General features: G+C 30.5%; 1 protein-coding gene across 2 annotated transcripts in view; it reads left to right on the top strand.

Annotated features, from left to right (window-relative positions):
- Window positions 1-1,777: 1,777 nt before the first annotated feature.
- The window catches only part of LOC111713076 (uncharacterized), a 30,053-nt gene continuing 9,215 nt past the window's right edge, over window positions 1,778-22,615 (top strand). Inside the window, exons 1-14 of one of the 2 annotated variants that reach the window (XM_023487867.1) lie at window positions 1,778-1,964; window positions 2,598-2,635; window positions 2,847-2,932; window positions 11,283-11,372; window positions 11,985-12,113; window positions 12,989-13,105; window positions 15,442-15,519; window positions 16,270-16,363; window positions 18,317-18,430; window positions 19,076-19,130; window positions 19,819-19,914; window positions 20,755-20,817; window positions 20,909-20,963; window positions 21,400-21,534. In XM_023487867.1, the coding sequence (XP_023343635.1) occupies window positions 1,874-1,964; window positions 2,598-2,635; window positions 2,847-2,932; window positions 11,283-11,372; window positions 11,985-12,113; window positions 12,989-13,105; window positions 15,442-15,519; window positions 16,270-16,363; window positions 18,317-18,430; window positions 19,076-19,130; window positions 19,819-19,914; window positions 20,755-20,817; window positions 20,909-20,963; window positions 21,400-21,534 (1,241 nt within the window). In that variant the 5' untranslated portion in view covers window positions 1,778-1,873. The remainder of the gene's footprint in view (window positions 1,965-2,597; window positions 2,636-2,846; window positions 2,933-11,282; window positions 11,373-11,984; window positions 12,114-12,988; window positions 13,106-15,441; window positions 15,520-16,269; window positions 16,364-18,316; window positions 18,431-19,075; window positions 19,131-19,818; window positions 19,915-20,754; window positions 20,818-20,908; window positions 20,964-21,399; window positions 21,535-22,615) is intronic. The other variant, XM_023487868.1, reaches the window with a different exon arrangement.

Below are 22,615 nucleotides of genomic sequence, written 5' to 3'. Positions count from 1 at the left end.
GGGGGGGGGGGGGGGGGGGGGGGGGGGGGGTGAGGGTACTTTCATAGCGTACATTTACTTTTTCATGATTTTAATTAGTTTTATGCTGCAATAATTGCTTAATAATGGATACACATTTTAATTAGTATTTTTTAATAAATACTTATTGATTATTTATCCCGCCATGCATTTCTGATTAGAACAAAATTTGAGGAATTAAAAAAAAAATAGTTTTTTTACTTTGCATTTATTCAGAATAAAATATCTTTCAATTTGAATAAGAATAAGAATTTAAGATTAAAATTTGTTTGGTTTAAAATATTTTATTAAATAGTGTCGTGCAGGAAACCTATTGTATTATTCTCTCTCTCTTGTTCTTCAGTTGTTAGAAGAATACGATGATATAAGATGACAAAGTGAATAAACAATATTTCTCATATTTGTACGAAACAAGAAAATAGAGATGAATGCATTTTGAATCGCAAAAATATATTTCTGGCAATTCTTTGTTTCGTTGAAGTATAGGGTGTACAAATAAACATGGGAATTGAATGACGATTTAAAGATCATGATCATGATCATGGTAATGTCTGCTATTAGATTGTATTCCGTAGAATGTTTCGACTGCTAGAGTTTAGATTTCTTGGTTTGTTTTCCGATGGTATAATGTTGTTCTATAGTAAACTGAGAAAAGGAATTGAGATTTTGCCACAAACTCTGATATTCTAATCCCTATATCTTTGCAACTTAATGTTGTAGACCGCAGATACTTTAAACTAAGAATTCTTGTAGATCAAATAATTTAAGTTTGAAATATCAAAGGTTGCAATGATATAGGAGTTTGTGACAAAGACTAAATTATTTTCTGTAAACTAACAAAATATAGTTAAAGTATCATTGAATTCCTCTAGGGTTTAAATATGTAAATTTTTTTATTAGCGGTTTAAAAAAAATGTTGCATATCAAAACACAGCTTTTTATAAATGAATGCCAATTCATAAAAAAAGACTATCTCGATGCCGTCACTTAATTCCTACAGCTATACTTATTAATTCGGAACAGCCTGTAAAAACAATTTTGGATTCATCTAGTAAAAGATTTTTCACGGTTGAGTATCTTAAAAAATTCCATTTAATTTGCATCATATCATTTATGTATCTCTTTATTTATCTATCTATATATCTATCTATCTATCTATCTATCTATCTATCTATCTATATATCTATCCATTCAGCTCTATATATTTATCTATTTATCTAACTTTAATGGAAATGTGCAAAGTCACATTTTATAAATAATCAAATTATTTTAGAGGGGTTTGTTAAGTAAAAACGGACACACAGTTTATAATTAAAATTAAATGTAAATTTAAGCCAAGTTTTAGATAGAACAGCAGACGTATAGATAGTATGTAAAATAGTATGTTCTCTGTAAAAATGCAGATAAATGACATAAAAAACTAGAAAATTCCTTACTCATATTCTTACACTTTCACGCTGTAGAGTTTTTAATAATCTCCCAACCCCCCTCCCTCCGGTCCCCCATCGATCCAGAAAAATACGTAAAACAAACCAGTATATATCTTTCTGAAGTTGAAGTTTTTAGTGAAAATTACAAAAGAAAGACTTTAAATCAACAATCGTTAAGTTTTACTGAAATCTAAATCTTGATATTTTCTCCATATTGTACTTGATGACATTCAAATTGACCATTGTGCGTAATGTTTTAATTAAATTTTGTAAAATTATTTTATGATAAATTAAAAGATAAAATAAATTTCTGATTTTATTTCAGATGATCTAATCAGACTCATCTGAGTAAACAGGGTTTCCTCAATCCTAAACTAACCTGTACAGCGAACAGGGTTTCTTCAAATTATATTTAGTGAGATAAAATGGTATTTCTGAAAGGAGGAGGAGCAGGGGTCGGAGGAGGGTTCGGAGGTTTGGTTGTTTCACTTCTAGTGTTCATGTCCCCAGCACAAGGTAAGACTTGATGGTATGGACTACTCTTGTATTTCAAGTCACTTCACATTTACAAAGGGGCATGCTCGATTAAACATGGTACCCTTAAAAACTGTGTCTCATCAAGAATATATAAACATTTTCATCATCGTTTCTTTCAAAATTGATTATTTTCAACTGTGGTTTATCCATATTATAGAGACTTTTGCGTTTCTGCTTTAGAAAAACAATGGCGGATATTGTCAGAATTAAACATCTTCTATATTCTTGATCAGAAAATTTTTCAAGGGTGTGTGAATCGGACATGCTCTTCATTGAATGGAAGGCAGCTTGAAATAGTTTAATATTGTTGTATGTTCCATAGAGATTATCAGATCTAAAACCAAGTGTTTGGACCAATCAGAGTTAAACTTAAACTCATTTAAATTTTCCAATCTCAGCTGTATAAATAAATACAACGTTTGGACTAATTAAAAAAAAAATAATAGGAACTAAGTCCTACATTAAGCCTCTCTAGGGAAGAAGCATTTTTCGTAAAATTTGATGTTGTCACTTGTTTCTAGACAAAAAAAAATAACAAATTGTTCTTTAAAAACCGCATTTTTGTTAAAAAAATTTGTGTAAGAAATTAGTTTTGTAAAATATATTTTGTAGGTCAATACTACTGTGCAGGCACAGAAAGCTTTGATAAGGTAAACATACGAAAATTATTAGTAATTGAAAAAAATAAATAAATGAATAAATGAATAAATGAATAAATGAATAAATGAATAAATGAATAAATGAATAAATGAATAAATGAATAAATGAATAAATGAATAAATGAATAAATGAATAAATGAGTAAATGAATAAATGAATAAATGAATAAATGAATAATGAATAAATGAATAAATTAATAAAGGTGACTGGTGTAGAACTACCCTCTGCTAGTAGAACTCCTCTTTACTCTGCTGTAGGAAATACAGTCACTGCAGAGTGTAATAATAGGTAATAGTAAGTAGTAAGTAATTATTAATTTATGAAATATAACAAAACATATAAAATTGAGTGTTTCAGTAGAAAATATTTAAAACCTCCAAAAATAGAGGTTGTTGGAATATTTCCCGCCAATTCTAAAAAAAATTCTAAAAAATATAAATAAAAGGAAAAGGAAAGGAAATAAAAAGCTGAAAGTTACATTTTTTTCGTTTACATTATATTTAATATAAACTGGTGGTGGATTGTTAGTATTTTTCGACGACGGACTAACAATTTTTAGGTATAAAAATGATAGATTTATTTGTAAGGTTAAAAAAATAAAATGGGCTTTATAGGTTGTGAAAAAGATAAAGGTTCTACAAAAAATGGGCATTTTTAAGCATCTTTTTAATTCCTGTCGATTTTTGACATCATTTATGTTTGATTATATCTTTTTTTCTTTTTATTTTTTTAGTCTTTTCTTTGTAAAATCGTCTTTGCTTTGTAAAATCGTCTTTTCTTTGTAAAATCGTCTTTTCTTTGTAAAATCGTCTTTTTTGTAAAATCATTTTTTTGTAAAATCGTATTTTTTTGTAAAATCGTCTTTTCTTGGTAAAATAGTTTTTAGAGGTCATTAGAGGTCAATAGAGGACAATAGAGTTCAATAGAGTTACAAAATTCTAAGCAACATTTTATAATTGAAATAAATAAGAAGATGACAAGAATTCCACTATTTTTTTGGTTTCTGAATTCGGAACTTTTTATACAAATTCTATATCCAGCTTTCATAATTTATTTACAAAATTAGAAAAAATATATTCTGTCGGACTGGAAACCTTACTTTACTCATGCACTTCCCTGTACGTCTCTTTGCTTAAACTCCTTTCCGACAGATATTTTTCAATCAAGTTTTTAAATTCTCATCAAATTCTTCTTTCATTCAAGTTTACACGGTTCAATACGTTTCCTATATTTCGATTGAATGATATAACATAATATATTTTAGTGTATACATATTATATATTACATATTATATATTACATATTACAAATTACATATTACATATTACATATTACATATTACATATTACATATTACATATTACATATTACACATTACATATTATATATTACAAATTACATATTATATATTACACATTACATATTACATATACATATTATATATTACATATTACATATTACATATTACATATTACACATTGCATATTACATATTACATATTACACATTACATATTACATATTACATATTATATATTACATATTACATATTATATATTACACATTACATATTACATATTACATATTACANACAAATATGTTTACAAATATGTTTACAAATATGTTTACAAATATGTTTACAAATATGTTTACAAATATGTTTACAAATATGTTTACAAATATGTTTACAAATATGTTTACAAATATGTTTACAAATATGTTTACAAATATGTTTACAAATATGTTTACAAATATGTTTACAAATATGTTTACAAATATGTTTACAAATATGTTTACAAATATGTTTACAAATATGTTTACAAATATGTTTACAAATATGTTTACAAATATGTTTACAAATATGTTTACAAATAGGTTTAGAAATACTTTTACAAATATGTTAACAAATATGTTTACAAATATGTTCACAAATATGTTTACACATATGTTTACAAACATGTTTACAAATATGTTTACAAATATGTTTACAAATAGATTTAGAAATATGTTTAGAAATATGTTTAGAAATATGTTTAGAAATATGTTTAGAAATATGTTTAGAAATATGTTACAGATATGTTCACAAATGTGTTTACAAATATGTTTACAAATATCTTTACAAATATGTTTACAAATATTTATAAATATTATTACGATATATTTCAGTTCCCAAATCAGACTTGTTAAGCAGGATATCTCACCTTTTATTAAATACTACGTACGTACACTTAACACTGGTACAAGGATGTCCCAATGCACTGCATGCCAATACATTAACAATCAATGCCATAATCCATAAAATATAAAGCGTGTCCCACACTACATACAGTGTGTTCCTTTTTCTAAATTAATTTTATTGCAATCCATAATAACCAATACTTCAGGTTTTCCTAACCATTACTTCGTTAATTATACAGTGTGTCACAACCAATACTACAATAAGACTCAACCCGTACTACTGTGTGTCACAATCCACACCACAATATCTTCCAACTTATACTACATTGTGTTCCAGTCCATACTACATGGTGTCCCAATCCTTACTTCAGTATGTGCCATCCCATTACTACCGTGTGTCCCAAACCTAAACCAAAGTGTTACAGTATGTTCCAACCCATAGTTTAGTTCGTCCCAACCCACTAAGTTCCTTTTTTACTTTTTGGACTTTAAAAAGAGTAGAAAATATCAAATATAATGAATAAACGTAATAAACTTGATACTAATCTACAGTTATTTACTTCAACGTCAACCAGTCGTATTGCTGTTTAGCAACACTGACATGAGTTTACTATATCCGGTTCAAATTTGACACGTGTATACTATTTCCGGTTCAAATTTACACTTCAACACTGGGACTGATTGATTAATTGGAATCGTAAATCTAAATACAATAGATATTTTACTTGGAATCATTGTTGAATAAACTTCCTTTATTTTTTCTTTCAATTCCTTTAATAAACAAGTTTTCATTGCATTTCTCCTGGTGGTCGGAAATTTGAATGACGGTTCAGAAAAACCCTCATTGCTTATTTTTTATCTTAAAAGAATGTTACTTTAGACTGTCATTTCATTTTTTTGATCATTGTCAAAACCCTATACTTTACTTGGGTAACTTTTTAAATTGCATTAGTGATAATTTGGATTTTGGGCATTTTAAAAATGCACAGTTTAAAAAATAATCACCATCGTGGGAGAATTTAGGAAACGATAAAAAAAATTTAAATAAATTTTAAAAAGATAAAGTTAAAACCCTTGATAGCTCCTGTGTTTTTTAACACCTATAAGAGCGCAGAATATAAACTGTAAGAATGTATTTATGTGATGTAAGATAAGCATAAAACAATCTACAAACTGTAAGAATGTATTTATGTGATGTAAGATAAGCATAAAACAATCTACAAACTGTAAGAATGTATTTATGTGATGTAAGATAAGCATAAAAACATGTATAAACTGTAAGAATGTATTTATGTGATGTAAGACACGCATAAAACAATGTACAAACTGTAAGAATGTCTTTATGTAATGTAAGATACGCAAAAAAACAATGTATAAACTGTAAGAATGTATTATGTAATGTAAGATACGCGTAAAACAATGTTTAAACTGTAAGAATGTATTTATGTAATGTAAGATACGCAAAAAATAATGTATAAACTGTAAGAATGTATTTATGTAATGTGAGATACGCATAAAACAATGTATAAACTGTAATAATGTATTTATGTAATGTGAGATACGCATAAAACAATGTACAAACTGTAAGAATTTATTTATGTAATGTGAGATACGCATAAAACAATGTATAAACTGTAAGAATGTATTTATGTAATGTGAGATACGCATAAAACAATGTACAAGCTGTAAGAATGTATTTATGTAATGCAAGATGCGCATAAAAGGATCAGAGACAAGTTTTTATGTATCGTCATTCCTGGCTAATTTCCTGGGTCTAATCTTTCAAGCTAGCTACTCCAGTTTCTTTATATACAGGGTTACCCACAAAGCATGAGACTGTAAAGACCTAAAACTCATTTAATATGACGATCTCAAGGTTAAAATAAGTTATCTTGAATACAATATTTTAATGGGTTTTAAATAATTTGACAAAGAAAGAAACAGTCTTACAATTGCAGCATATCGTGAAAATGAGGAAACAGTATAAACAGTACATTTTTCTTAGTGTTAGTCTTATCCTTTGTGGGTATACCTGTACTTACTTCTAGATATATAGGAGTACATGGAGAGACTTTACAGATTTTATTCATTCTTATCTCTTGTATAATATTCCGCAGCTGTAAACATACTTTATTTTTTAAGCCATTTTCCTAAGAGCATATACAACTCCTTAACCAAGAATGTAATGCAAGGGAAGTTAATTGCAGTTGCGTATACTTTGCGTACATATTGAAACCAGTTCTCTCTGGGCGGAATTTGTAAACAAGAATAGATGCCTCAGTGTTCGTTTAGTATCCGAGGAGGTTAAAAGCATTGAATTTTGATAATTTTGATAATTCACAAAATAGTTTTATATGACCAGAATATTTCATTGATTATTTATGTGAAAGATGGATCCCATGTCAGGCTTCGACATCCGTCTTATGTTTACATTACCGCCCAGTGACAGTACACTGCAGTACAAAAGATTCGTACACCTCTGAAATAACTTTCCTTGCATTAAATCCTTGTCCTTAACTACGTATATAACATTTCAGTGAACAATTCCAGGTCGTCATTGAAATGTATGATCATGTGCTGAAAATCTGTAAATTCATTCCTCACCCTAGAGAATAAGAGAGTTAAAAACATCAAAATGTCAAAACCGCAATTGTATAAATTTTTAACAAAAAAAATACAAGAGAAATATTGGATGACGATACATTACAATATACATATATTTTGTAAAGAGAGTTGTTGGGTAAATACTGAATATAGTATGGAGTAAGAAAATTGTACTTTCTTGTAAATTAATTTTCTTTTATTTTAAACCTCTCGAGTTTAAATTGTTTCAAGGTTAGCTATAATTGCGTAGAGCCCCCTTTTTATCATAAAAGCCCCCCCTCCACCTACTTCTATAGCCCCCTGGAGAACATCATTGTTGCAGACTGCATGAGTGTTTCCGGTCTCTTGTAAAGTTGTGTTCCTTCACCCCTCCCCCTCACCCTCCTTCTTAATTCTTCCCCCTTCCCTTTCCATCCCCTCCTTCCTCCACCCTTCCCCTCACCTTCCATCTTAATTCTTCCCCCTTCCCTTTCCATACCCTCCCTCCTCCACCCTCCCCCTCACCTTCCATCTTAATTCTTCCCCCTTCCCTTTCCATACCATATTTTTCCTTCCCGCCCCGGCTCCTTGAAGAGAAATTAGTATCAAATACAAGGTTAAATGTTTTTGTTGTTAAATATAAGAAATTGGTTCATGTTGGGTTGATGCAATACATACTTAAAAGTATTTATTAGGTTTGTCCGTGCATATATGTAATATGTTTGTTCTTTGTCTATTTGTAATGAATTTAAACTTTTTGATTCTTAAATTACTGAATAATAAATTAAAAGAAGTTAGTTGAAAGGTTATACTTTTTTGGTTTATGAGGAAAAAGTTTCTAACCAAGTAAATGTTTCTGTAGGCATTTATTATCTGTATATCTTTGCAACATATTGGTATGACCTGTGATATTCTTAAATTTTGACAATTTGATCAATGAAAAGCTCATTATAGTTTCAAAGACAAAATATCATAGGTCAGACTCAACGGAATCAACTTGCAAAGATTTTTAACAAATTGTGTATTTTTATTTTCAAATTTTTTACAAATTACAATGTTTAAGCGACTAGTAATTGATACATGTTTATAATGCAGATAATTATTTTTTCCAATCTTCTTCTTTTCTGTCTACCCTTGTTCACTTTATTTAACTGTGTTGTATTATCTGCATAACCCCCCCCCCCCGCCCATGAAAGGGTAATTTGCAATTCTGAACATACTTGATAAAGCAATTTGTATTTCTTTATTCTTGTTGCGTACACCGTACACTGTACAGCCTGAATTTGAGTAGCACGCTCCTCCACAAGATACAAAATCATCATGAAGCTGACTTTGTCAATTTTTCTACAGTTTTATACTCTGGATATAAATTTTTAGATTTTTTTTTTAAATTCTGAATCTGCTGCATTATTCATGTATCCTTTTGAAAAAAAGTTCAAGAGATCTCCATAGCCATATACAGCATTTAACTAGGTTCAAGGTGATCTAGAAGCACCCCATGGACAAGTCACCCCGTACTAACCACCGTGAGCAGTGTTCAGTTTCTTCTATTTGAAATCAAACGTGTTTTGGTCTATAATTCAATAATCATTTACTTTACGGATTTGTTTATTCTATACAGTTTCATTCAAAATGCATATGCCGACATAAAAGTATAAGAGGAAAAAGGCTTACAAATTATGTTTAATAGGTCAAATTGTGATCTAAAGTCACAGCTTTCTGGAATTTGACAGAACCGTTAAATCCACGTGAAGTACTCCCATGTCAAACTGCTGATCCCTCTCAGAGTTCCACTATATCTGCTCGTGAAGAAGGAGAAGGTTGAAGGTTTAGGAAGTTTTTGAGGGGTATCGAGAGATCTTCTCGCAGACAATCTCTGTTTTTCCTCTGATTTTATACATCTTTCCGATGATTATCCGGAATTAGGATAAAATATCCCATTATTACCCATTAGATCTGCACCACAAATACAACTGGGGAGTTGTCCCTTTCTCCATGTGTGACCAGAGATTTTCCATGAGGGCTACAGTTGGTGAATAAGTAAAGCGCCGGATTGATGTATAATGCACTGCTAGAATGCTTCATGATACGATACAGTTTTCTCAGCGTCTAGGCTCTAATAACAAGGAAAGCTCGGGAGAGAGGTCTTACACAGACCATGGTCTAGGATCAACTGATCAATTCTCAAAGATTAAATATTGAGACGAGTAATCTGTTTCTTCAAAAACCAGTTAACGATGTGACATGTGTTGTTTCGTTCAATCATAATCAAAGATGAACTTTGTTTATGACACCCTGTATGGTTGGATGGTTGGCCAGTTATGAAGAAATAAAAAATCTAATTTTGCAATTTGCGGGTTTTTAATGTACAAGGCCCCCCCCCCCCCCGATGCCCTGAGGGTGGGAACTCAATGATATTGCTAAACTTCTGAATCTACTTCACGGGTTAATTACGGTAGTTTTTACCTTGCCTTTCACAATGACATTTTTTCTTTTTAAAACTTCAGATTTAAGATAATTCGTTGTTTTTAGAATATGTCCATTGGTTTATTATTAAACAGAGTTTGAATATCCCTGATGTAGGATGTTAGACCGCTTCAAGGGTTGTCTAGATTTACAATATTACTTAACTTAGATCACGATTCCTGGCCAAATATCATTTAAGACATTTTCATGCTCTTTCTTGACCCACTCTTCTTATAATTTTCTTAACCCGCCTTTTACATCATTTTCCCAACCCGCGTTATTCTTATAATTTTCCCAACCTGCCCTATTAACCATTTTCCCAACCTGTCCTATTAACCATTTTCCCAACCTGCCCTAATAACCATTTTCCCAACCTGTCCTATTAACCATTTTCCCAACCTGTCCTATTAACCATTTTCCCAACCCGCGTTATTCTTATCATTTTCTCAACCTGCCCTATTAACCATTTTCCCAACCTGCCCTATTAACCATTTTCCCAACCTGTCATATTAATCATTTTCCCAACCTGTCCTATTAACCATTTTCCCAACCTGTCCTCCTATTAACCATTTTCCCAACCTGTCCTATTAACCATTTTCCCAACCTGTCCTATTACCCATTTGCCCAACATATCCTATTTACCATTCTCCCAAATCGTCTTTAAGATGATTTTTCTAATTTCGTCCTTCTTTGTCCCCAGTCCTTTTAATGATTCTCGTCCCGTCCTCCTAATGATTTTCCCAACCCGTCCTTGGAATTATTTTCCCGACCGGTCCTTCTAATATTTTTCCCGATCCGTTCATAAAGTCATTTTCCGACCCATCCTTTAAGTCATTTTCCATCCCGTCCTTCTAAAATTTTCCTGATCCGTACTGTACAACATTTTCTAAACCGCCCTGAAATAGATTAATCTTGTAATGTTACATCCCTCATTTGTTCAGCACTTAAAAGGGAAAATCGGCGTAATTTCAAGTAAACCTCACTTTATCATTCTTACTCCAATTGGCTGATTTTTTAGGAAACCCGTGGTTACCCTACACCCAGGAGGTAACATGAGCTATACATGTACTTTATCATATTTCTAAACAGATTATTCTAGATTAATTAGATCAGCATGTAGTATTTATATTTGATTGCCATCCTGGAGATCGAACAAGAAAAAAACATTATTCAATCAATCAATCAATCAATCAATCAGTCGGTCATGCTTGATGAATAAAGAGAACATTATTTATAGGGTTTTTGCCTTATTGTTATGAATTACAGACACTTCTAGTACAGTTTGTTTACGCAACCAATATTTAAATATTGTATTTCATTCTATTCTATTATATTCTATTCTATAGCTATCCTAATCTATTCTATCCTGTTCTATTATTTTCTATTCTATTCTATTCTATTCTATCCTATCCTAGATGTCGAGCTAGCGAAGACTGCCCGGCCTTCTTGATAGATTACGAAGAAGAAGCTTGCTATAGACTAGACACTAATACAGATGATAATAGGTAAGCCTATACCCACTTTCATTTTTTGCGAACACTCCCTTTAATGTATAAATTGTTTATGTTTAAAACCTATAAGCTTGCTTAGATGAATATAAGATAGATCACCAGATGATTTGATTTCTTAAAAAAAAATAATAAATTTTGTAGTTTTCAGCTGAATCATTTTATGGGCAGATTATTTATAGTAATCGTCAATAATAATAGGCACACCCATACAGTTTTCAAAAATAAAGTGATCTAGATCTATCTATAGGCATTAATTAGTAATCCGATCATTACTCATAAACCCCTTGGCCGATTTGTATAAAATGTTGATTGGGGAATTCGGTAGAAACACGGGAATGTTTTGAGTTTGGTTTAACAATACTAAGTTGAGTTTGGTTTAACAATACTAAGTTGATGGGGTTTATAGAAAAAAGCTTAGTTTTCAAGTAAAGCTGGGTTTTCAGGCTTCTACTGAATTTTTGTCTTAACTTTTTAAAAACAATTTATAAAAAATGTTTTTTAATTTACATATTTTTAATTTCAATTGGTCAGTACTAAATCATCAATCTTGATTATTTTAGAATTACTGAGAATAAAGTTTCTCAAAATATATTTCTAAATATTTAGAGAGTTGATTGAACCTACAGAGAAGCGAACGAACTACTTTGAGAAGGTTTGTCTCCAAGCTCCGGCATGTGAGAAAGCCTGGATATTCGAGAGAGCTATGGGATATGAGTTGGACGGATACGACGATAGGTTAGATAAAACTTGGACAACATTTAAACTTCAGGGACTATCTACGTAAAGAAACTTAACTATCATCCTATATCTTTGCAGACTTATGCTTTAAACCTTTCATATTATAAACTAATTGATTTAACAAAAATCATTGTTTAAAATATCAATGGTCTACGACATCAGGTTGCAAAGTTGTAAGGTTGAAAAAATTAGATATTGTTACTAGTGTTTAGTTCCTTTATAAGATCCTTCATTTTAGAAGGCGATCATTGCCACAAACTATGATTTTCTAATCCCCTTATCTTTGCAACCTATTGTCGTAGATATTTTAAAGCATGAGTTCTGTTAGAGCAAATAATCTAAAATTATAATATCACATGTTTACACCATCAGATTGTAAAGATATAAGGATTAGAAAAATTGAGTTTGTGGTAAATACTTAATTTCTTTTCACTGCTATTCTTTTTGGAACTTATCCTACATCCATAGAATTTTGGGTAAACTTTTTTCCAAAGGAACTGAGTTTTTGTCACAAACTCTACTTTTCTAATCTCTATATCTTTGCTACCCAATGTCGTAGACCTACGATATTTCTAACTATGAATTCTGTTACACCAAATAATCAAAGTTTGAAACATCAAAGGTTTACATAATCAGATTGTTAAGATATAGGGGTTAGCCAATTTGAGTTTGTGAAAAAAACTCAGTTGCTTTCATCAATATTTTTGGTACTTTTGTTTGTACTGAGTGCACGACAGAAGAAAAAATTAGTCCTTGTTTTTTCACAAACAAAACTGAAATCCAAAATTGTATAAATTATTCGAGAATGAAGAATTAATTCCAGATTTCTCTTTTATTGTATATTTAATAAAACATTGTATGTTTTAAATCAGGGTTGTAAACCAAGTAGGAACAAGACAGCAGTGCCAGGAGCTGTGTTTGCTTGAAACTGAGTTCCAGTGCCATAGTGCTGAATATGTGTTTAAGACCCTGGAGTGTAGATTATCTAGGTAAATCAGTAGTTCTGAAGGGAGTGTTCACGTAAAGTGAAAGAGTAAATAATATCATAACTTGGTTGTTCTTATTTCTATTCAAATTCCTTATCTTTTGTTTCTCCTATTTTCCTTTTATGAATGTAAGACAGGGGCATTAAACATATCTGTTTTTTGGTTTATTTACCTAGTTGTGCAGTACAATTTTGGTTTATTTACCTTGTTGTGCAGTACAATTTTGGTTTATTTACCTAGTTGTGCAGTACAATTTTGGCTTATTTACCTAGTGTGCGGTACAATTTTGGTTTATTTACCTTGTTGTGCAGTACAATTTTGGCTTATTTACCTAGTGTGCAGTACAATTTTGGTTTATTTACCTAGTTGTGCAGTACAATTTTGGTTTATTTACCTAGTTGTGCAGTACAATTTTGGTTTATTTACCTAGTTGTGCAGTACAATTTTGGTTTATTTACATAGTTGTGCAGTACAATTTTGGTTTATTTATCTAGTTGTGTAGTACAATTTTGATGTATAAACAGTGAGACCCATAAAGTTGTGGAATAGGAAAACGAAATTTAATTAATTTGTTGTACTTCATGTTCTTTTAACTATTAAATTCCTTACTTGGATATAGTAATGCTTTCTATACCTTTTCCCACAGTTTTAAAGGCCTTCTATTTAGCGTCTAGCCTAAAGGAAATTAGTCTTTGCAACAAACTCAATTATCTAATTCCTATATCTTTGCAACCTGATGGTTTAAACCTATGATATTTCAATCTATGAATTCAGTTAGATCAAATAATCAAAAATATCAAAGGTTTGATTAGTTTGAAATTAGAAAATTTGAGTTTGTGGCAAAAACTCAGTTCATTTATTGAACTGAGAGAGGACTGGATATCTTTAGATAATTATAATTCTCTAAATCTTCAAGTTTTACATGAAGCCGAGCTTAGTTCCGTTTCCGCTTGTAAAAATAATCTAATTACGTTTCTTGCTATTTCCCTTCCTTTCAAGTTTTCAACCTGGTTTTATCTGTTTACATCATCTTCATCATGAAATCATTTACCTAACTTCTCCAGATCCCCCAGCATGCAACTTTATACCTCAGAGATGGGTTGGATATATATACTTATCCGTCCTACTTATACTTCTCATTCTACTTCTCATTATAGTTTTCCTACATTAGATATTATATATTTTATACATATATATATATATATTATATATAAAGTAGTAATCTTTATTTGTCTGTTTGTTTGTTTTGATCCCTGGACCGATTTGTCTCAAATGTTGATTGGGGAAATTAAAGTTGAGTGGGTTGACTTTTATTGAGAAAACTTAGTTTTCAGGCAAAGTTGGGTTTTCAAGCTACTATAAAATAGAACCCAGGGTTCCAAATCTAGTTTTATTATACAGTAGAACCCAGGGTTTCCAAATCTAGGTTTATTATGCAATATTAGAACCCAGGATTCCAAATCTAGTTTTATTATACAGTAGAATTCATACAATTGTGGAAGAGGGAGAAGACATTTGAGCAGTCTAATGTGTATTTAATATTGTTATAAAGAAAATAGTTTAGCCAGTAGCTTAAACATTATCTTTTTGAATAAATAGGTCTGTGAACACTGCACAATTGCTCTGTTTCACGACACTCTTTTTACTTTTCATTATACCTTTCTGTAGTTTTACTAATCTAACGTACTTTTTAATTTGGTACCTGTATAATTCATTAATTTGGTACCTATATAATTCATTAATTTGGTTCCTATATAATTCATTAATTTGGTACCTATATAAGTCATTAATTTGGTATCTATATAATTCAGTAATTTGGTATCTATATAATTCATTAATTTGGTACCTAAATAATTTATTAATTTGGTACCTATATAATTCATTAATTTGGTATTTATATAATTCATTAATTTGGTACCTAAACAATTCATTAGTTTGGTTCCTATATAATTCATTAATTTGGTACCTATATAATTCATTAACTTGGTTCCTATATAATTCATTAATATTATACCTATATAATTCATTAATTTGGTACCTATATAATTCATTAATTTGGCACCTATATAATTCATTAATTTGGTACCTATGGTACCTATATAATTAATTAATTTGGCACCTATATAATTCATTAATTTGGTATCTATATAATTCATTAATTTGGTATCTATATAATTCATTAATTTGGTACATATATAATTCATTAATTTGGTACCTATATAATTCATTAATTTGGTACCTATATAATTCATATAGTCTATCTTAACCATCTAGTCCATCAATATTGTGGATGATGACTTTGATAAAACTGATAATAAAACTGATCCATAAATATGAAGGGAATCCCGTCGGAGCCAACCTGCAGCATACAGAGCTACACCAGACGATATGGCTTACATGGAAAATCAATGTGCCAGGTAATATACTCTCATTATCTATAGTTCCTGAAGGTGCAATTCTTATAGTTTATGTTATTATTGTTGTTGTTTTTGTTATTGTTATTTTCGCTATTGGTGTTGATGTTATTGTTATTGTTGTTTGTCTAAAAACTAATGCGGTTTTTGCTGTTATGTTAGTTATGTTGTCTTTGTTAAGTTTTTTTTTGTTCAATGTTTGGAAATAGCTGTTAACGTTGTTTATTTTTTGAATATTGTTATGTTCATCGTTGGTTTTTTTGTTTTGTTGTAATGTTGTTGTTGTTAATGCTTATGTTCATATGTAAAATTAATACATAAAATTTTTTTGTCTTGCTTCATTAGAGAATAGAGAGAGACGGCTGGGAAACTGTGAATATGATGAATATGATATAATGAATATATTTAGAGAGAGACAGCTGGGAAACTGTGTATATGATTAATATGATATAATAAATATATTTAGAGAGAGACAGCTGGGAAACTATGAATATGATGAATATGATATAATAAATATATTTAGAGAGAGACGGCTGGGAAACTGTGAATATGATGAATATGATATAATAAATATATTAAGAGAGAGACAGCTGGGAAACTGTGAGTATGATAAATATGATATAATGAATATATTTAGAGAGAGAGACGGCTGGGAAACTGTGAATATGATGAATATGATAAAATAAATATATTTAAAGAGAGACGCCTGGGAAACTGTGAATATGATGAATATGATATAATGAATATATTTAGAGAGAGACGGCTGGGAAACTGTGAATATGATGAATATAAGAACCAGGATATCGGATTTGCAGATATACAAACCTCCGCTAGAAATCCGGAAGAGGTAATGAATATTAAAACTTCTAAGGTTTCCTGAGTTTTGTCAGGGTTCGCCTCTTAACCATAAGATAAAACGAAATTTAAACTTTAAAGTCTCCTGAAATTAGGTTGGCAATCTTTTTATGGAAAGAGAAACGGATTTGAGAGGAGTAAAGCACTTCCGGAGTGTACTGCAGTGAAGTGCAGTTCTTAATTCTTACTTTGGGTTCTCTATTACCGGATTTAATGCTACGAAGACAAAGATCTTAATTTACAGAATTGAACCATCTTAAAGATGGAAAAACGAGAATATCTTCCCCGTTGTTGCTCAGACTAAACCTTAAAAGATACCATTATGAATCAGACATGCCACTCACTTACATACTTGAAAATCTCCTTTTTCTTTGGCAAATCTTCAAAATTTTTTGGAGCCCAAACAAAGCTTATCTTCATTCACATTTTTTAAAATTTGTCAACTAGATAACCAGGAGTACACTTTAAACTGTACTATTATGTTGATCTCTGTACCGTGTTAATTACTTATCATGAATTATGAATAAATATAATATTTACATAAGTTTACAATCCGATTCCAGGATATGTTAAGGAGCAATTATAAACGCCTAAATTGATATGATGGACATAAATATATCCACTTTAATTGAGATAAATGATCTGATGCAATCTAAATATAATTTCACAACCAACTGAAGTGTATTCAACGTAATCTTATGTAGTTTCTATTATGTTGAACGGATAATTTGCTTTTCTTAAAGGAACATGAGTCTTTGCCACAAACTTAGATTTTCTAATTCCTAAACATTTGCAACCCAGTCTTATAGCACCCTTAGATATTTCAGTTTATGAATTCTAATAGATCAAATAATATTTATTTGAAATATCAAAGGTTTACACCATCAGGTTGCAAGTATAGGGATTGAAAAATATGAGTTCGTGGCAAAAACTTACTTCCTATAATAAAAAAGGGGGAACCACACAGTCGTACCAGTAATATTGTAACATTTTACTATACACTTTACAATACATTTTACTTTCTTCTTCTGTCTCGTTCACTGTGATTTCAGATTATATTTTTGAACATTTACCTATTTTGAAACAAATGTTGGTTATCGTTTAAATTATCGACTTTTACTCTTCATATGGGCCGGGATCCTAAAACCCTAGTCTTTTAATTTGTGCCCATTTCTAACATTCAGTGTTAGAAATAGACCAAGACCCTGGATTTGTGATTAATGTAGATTACAAATTGATTCAAACTCTTTTTTTATTTTCATAGGACCTAAAAGTGGTTCGTGAAAACTTAACAAATATTTAACCTCAAAATTTTATTTTTGAAACTCGAGAAAACGTGACCAGTGGATATTTAAAAGGTTTGACCGTGAAATATTTCAAAAAGATGTTTTGTATTTAAACTTTAAACTACCCAATATAAGATTAAGAATTAACGAAGTAAAGTTTATTTTAAATATATACAATAGACCTTCGTAAGGTTGGTGCATATTAAGATCTATCATCTCTATATATATTAATAAAGTAATAATCTTTGTTTTATGTCCGATCATAACTCTTGAACCCCTTCACCGATTTGTCTCTAGTTTTGAATGGAGAACTCGGTAGTGCTGCGGAACTGTTTATAGCTTGGATTAAAAATTTCTATGTTGAGTTGACTTTTATAGGGAAAGTTTATATTTCCAGCCAAAGCTGGATTCCCAAGCTAGTGAGACAATAACTCTGTAATTGTTTATGCTTTAGCAAAATAAATCTTTAGACGGAACATTTCTTGACATTGATGGATTGGTATAATAAGGTGAACGGTGGAATAATTGACAGTTTTGTTACTAACAAGTAACAGGGCAGTGTCCCTTCTATCTATCTATCTTTCAAGGTTTCCTTCAGAATAAAATTATCAGTTTTAGACATTTCTTAAAAAATAATGATGATATTTTGTCCAATCTAGTGTGGAGAACAATGTGACCAAACCTCGGCATTTAACTGTAGAAGTTATACTTACTTCCCTGGTACAGGAGTCTGCAGACTTTCTTCAGATGATAATATATCTGCTGGACCTCAGGTACAATATATACTGATAATATATCTGCTGGACCTCAGGTACAATACATACTGATAATATATCTACTGGACCTCAGGTACAATATATACTGATAATATATCTGCTGGACCTCAGGTACAATATACAGGGTGTCCCACATCAATTCGGATCGTTTATGGTTCTAAATTGCGTTTTTCGAGAGAAATTAGAAATTTTAGAAAGATTAAATTAATTTCAAAAAATTGTATACGCCTACTATTAAAATTTGAATGCAGAAAACACGAGGTTTTTCGGGTATTAGGTGCGTATTTCAGCATTAAACCTAGAAGATAATCCAATATGATATGGGACGCTCTGTATATAGTGATAACCAGAAAACTCTGAAATAGAAAGACGACTTTTAGACTCCAGTTATGACTTTAAATAGTCTAATGATCATTGAAACCAGAAATTGTAAAGTGTAAACAGACCAATTTCAGTTTATTTGTGATTTAATAATCTAATGTAATCAAACTATTTGGTTAGTAAGAACATCAAATACACCTATTTCATAATAATAATTTTAATAATAATAACAATAGTAATAATAATAATAATAATAATAATAATAATAATAATAATAATAATAATAATAATAATAATAATAATAATAACAATAATGTACAGGCTGTAACGGATAGAGCAGGAGCCCAATATTTCCAGCGAGCTCCTTGCCTAGACTGTAAGTACATGTACATGTAAATCAACCAATCAATTAATTAATGTTTACCATGCATTACAACTTGCTTGTGTACAGTACACAGCACTTGACTCAGACCCTTTATACTGATATACTTTTTCTGAAGGGGGGGGGGATGTTTTTAGCTAGAACCGAATTTTCATTTCTGTTTTATTGTTGTCATACTTATTTTATAATAATATCATTCATAAAATAAATATTCTACGTTTTGCGATGGTAAAATAATGAATGAACAAAGAACAATTTTTTTGATTTTTAAATTCTTTAAACTTTGGTTGAAGCTGTCAATTGTTTGTTCATTAATAATTTGAGAAAGAAAAACAAAAGATTTTTTAATCATTTCATTTTTTACTATTAAGTTTTGATTAGGTTTCCCGGGGAGTATGATAGGCGTGGGAAATACAAAAAATGAAAAATGTTTCAAGTAATCTGAGAACTTATTCTTGAAATTTAATCTGAAAAATTAGTGTTGACAAATAATTACAGCAATTTGATATTTTAGCGTCAATCAAACAGTTTCACACTTTTTTCCGAAAAAATTATCAAAAAATAAATAACATGACTTTAGACGAATGCTGTACAAAGAGCACCACAGCAATGTACATAACGCACACTGTACAACAACACGAACAGATTGCTGTGTGCGCGTAAATATATTTCACATTTTTAGCGCACAGCACAGGAAGATTGCACCGAGAGAGACGTCAGGAACCAGCTGTAGGTGTCAATGGGTCAGAGCAGGCTGGGGGAGGGGGGCAGGGGGAAGGTAGAGATTTAAACGCCGCCTTCCAATCCTATCTTTTTGTTTCAGTGCACTTTTCTCAAATAATACTTTATTTGGTTTGAAAACTTTCAATTATTTTTGTCTTTATAAATGTTGAGATAAAACTGCTTAATTTTGGTGTCTTTAATACAGAATGAAGAATTAGTAAAAGAAAAAAATAGTTTTTTTCCTAAATCTTAAAGAACACAGCTTGCATGCTTCTATAAATTCTTCTAAATCTATCCAGTTAAGACAGTTGAAACTTTTGACTTCAGTGAATAAGAGAGAGGGGTAAGTACTCAGGATTAAAAAGATAAACATTATCAAAATATACTTAAACATTAGTGATATTATAAACAAATTTAGTTCTCAAGATGTCGGATACAGATATTTCGTTTTCTTGGAATGATTTTAGGTAGTTAGTGCTAGGTTGTAGGTTGCTCAGGGTTCTCTTCTGCATTATTTAGATATCGAATTTTTCTTAATCCGCTTTGGTGATCTCGATGGTGAAAGGGTTTTAGTTTTTTTTCTAAATCAAATTAGATTCATTGCTCTATAAACTGACCTAGTGGTAACCGAGCTAATGGGTTTAAGATCAAATGGCTCAAACCACTGATAAACAGCTCAAAATTACTGTTTTTATAAATTTTTGTCTTCACCCAAACTAATTTGAAAAAAAACGTATCTCAGGCCATGTCAAGCAAAGGTACCATAGTTCGGTTAATAAAGTACCTACAATTCTATCTTTCTATCAACCTTTTTCTATCCATTCCATATATATATATATATATATTTATAAATATATGTACACATATTTTTATCTATATCTATCCATCTATTTAGTATCCTTGATATGTACTGATGAAAGTATGACTGTAACCCTAAACACTGAAGAACCGTTTCAAGGTAAAGTAATAGTCCTCACACGCAACCTAATTAATTAAATATTTCAAATATTTGAGATAAAATAAAAAATAATAAAATCTGTTTCCTGTAGGTCGAATGTATGCGCAATCAAAGGGCAAGGATTGTGAAGTACGAGGACTCTCCAGGTATGTGCATCAGAGAGTATTTAAGGGACTGCCCTGGTAATGTTATTTGATCCTCAATTTAAAAATGGCCATGCCTAATTTACAAGGGTACACAAAAAATAATGTAAGAAATATCGTCGTTTTTCTGACTTAAAAAGTGTTTTAATTTGGACCCTTTCCTCCGTTGTTTCTGTGAGAATAAATCTGCAAATAACTTTTAGTGAGAAACCATAATTGAAAAAAATCTATTTTTTAAAAAACAACATGTATATCTCAAATATTCAAGGTCAGTCAAAGCTTTTAATGATACCGTTGTGAATCTGACAAGGCATTTATCAAATTAATACAGATTTGAAATTACGTCTCTCCCTTTAAGATCATCAGATTAATCACAAGAAGTATCGTATTGAAATCATTTTTCCAACAAGAATTCTTAGATTAAATAAACCTTGTTCAGGACTGAGACTGAGCTGACATTTTACTTCGAGGAGGAATCAGCTGCTCGCTGCGGTACACTTAGGGAGGAGAAAGGAGTGTACAGTAATGTCGTCGTTATTCAACATCATCCAGTCATTCAGAGGAAGGGAGATAGGTAAACAGTGAATAACATTTTTATTATTTAAATCTATGTTTGGTTCCAAATGTAAGAACAATATGAAAAATGTTCATGACCTGATAATCGTTATTCTATTTTCTGTGTGCTGCACTTATACTAAATAAAAAAAACTGCTGAAGTCAGAATTTTTGTGTTTTGAATCTCGGATCAAGCGCTGATCTTCATCTAATGCAGATCTACATATTATTTTAATTCCTCTTCCATATACCCTGCTGGAATAACTTTAATTTAGGATCAAGCACTGATCTTCATCTATAAATGCAGATCTACAGATTATTTTAATTCCCCTACCATATACCCTGCTGGAATAACTTTAATTTAGGATCAAGCACTGATCTTCATCTAATGCAGATCTACAGATTATTTTAATTCCTCTTCCATATACCCTGCTGTAATAACTTTAATTTAGGATCAAGCACTGATCTTAATCTATAAATGCAGATCTACAGATTATTTTAATTCCTTTTCCATACACCCTGCAGGAATAATTTTAATTTAGGATCAAGCACTGATCTTTATCTAATGCAGATCTATAGATTATTTTAATTTCCCTTCCATATACCCTGCAGGAATAATTTTAATTTAGGATCAAGCATTGATCCGTAAATCTAAAAGTGTCCACATAGGATGTCGAGATGAGTTGAAGAAAAAACAAACAAAATATAACATTTTCTCCAATAAAGTTGATGTAAAGTACACATTACACACGTTAAAACTATTATTTCATTCTTATGTTCACTAAATAACTAAATAACTTAACAAAATTGAGGAAATGAGGAATTGAAATGATATAATGCCAAGATCTTAAATAATAGAAAATGAAGATAAAGAGGGTTTCATGGAGACAGTCTTCATGTGATATATTACAGAGTTGTTAACAATAAGATATATTACAGGGTTGTTAATAATAAGATATATTACAGGGTTGTTAATAATAAGATATATTACAGGGTTATTACAGGGTTGTTGATAATAAGATATATTACCTGCGGTGTTAATAATAAGTTATATTACAGGGTTAATAATAAGATATATTACAGGGTTGTTAATAATAAGA

The sequence above is a fragment of the Eurytemora carolleeae genome, unplaced genomic scaffold, assembly GCF_000591075.1.
Source record: "Eurytemora carolleeae unplaced genomic scaffold, Eaff_2.0 scaffold1278, whole genome shotgun sequence".
Taxonomy (NCBI): Eukaryota; Metazoa; Arthropoda; class Copepoda; order Calanoida; family Temoridae; genus Eurytemora; species Eurytemora carolleeae.
This window is presented reverse-complemented; position numbering and strand designations above follow the sequence as displayed.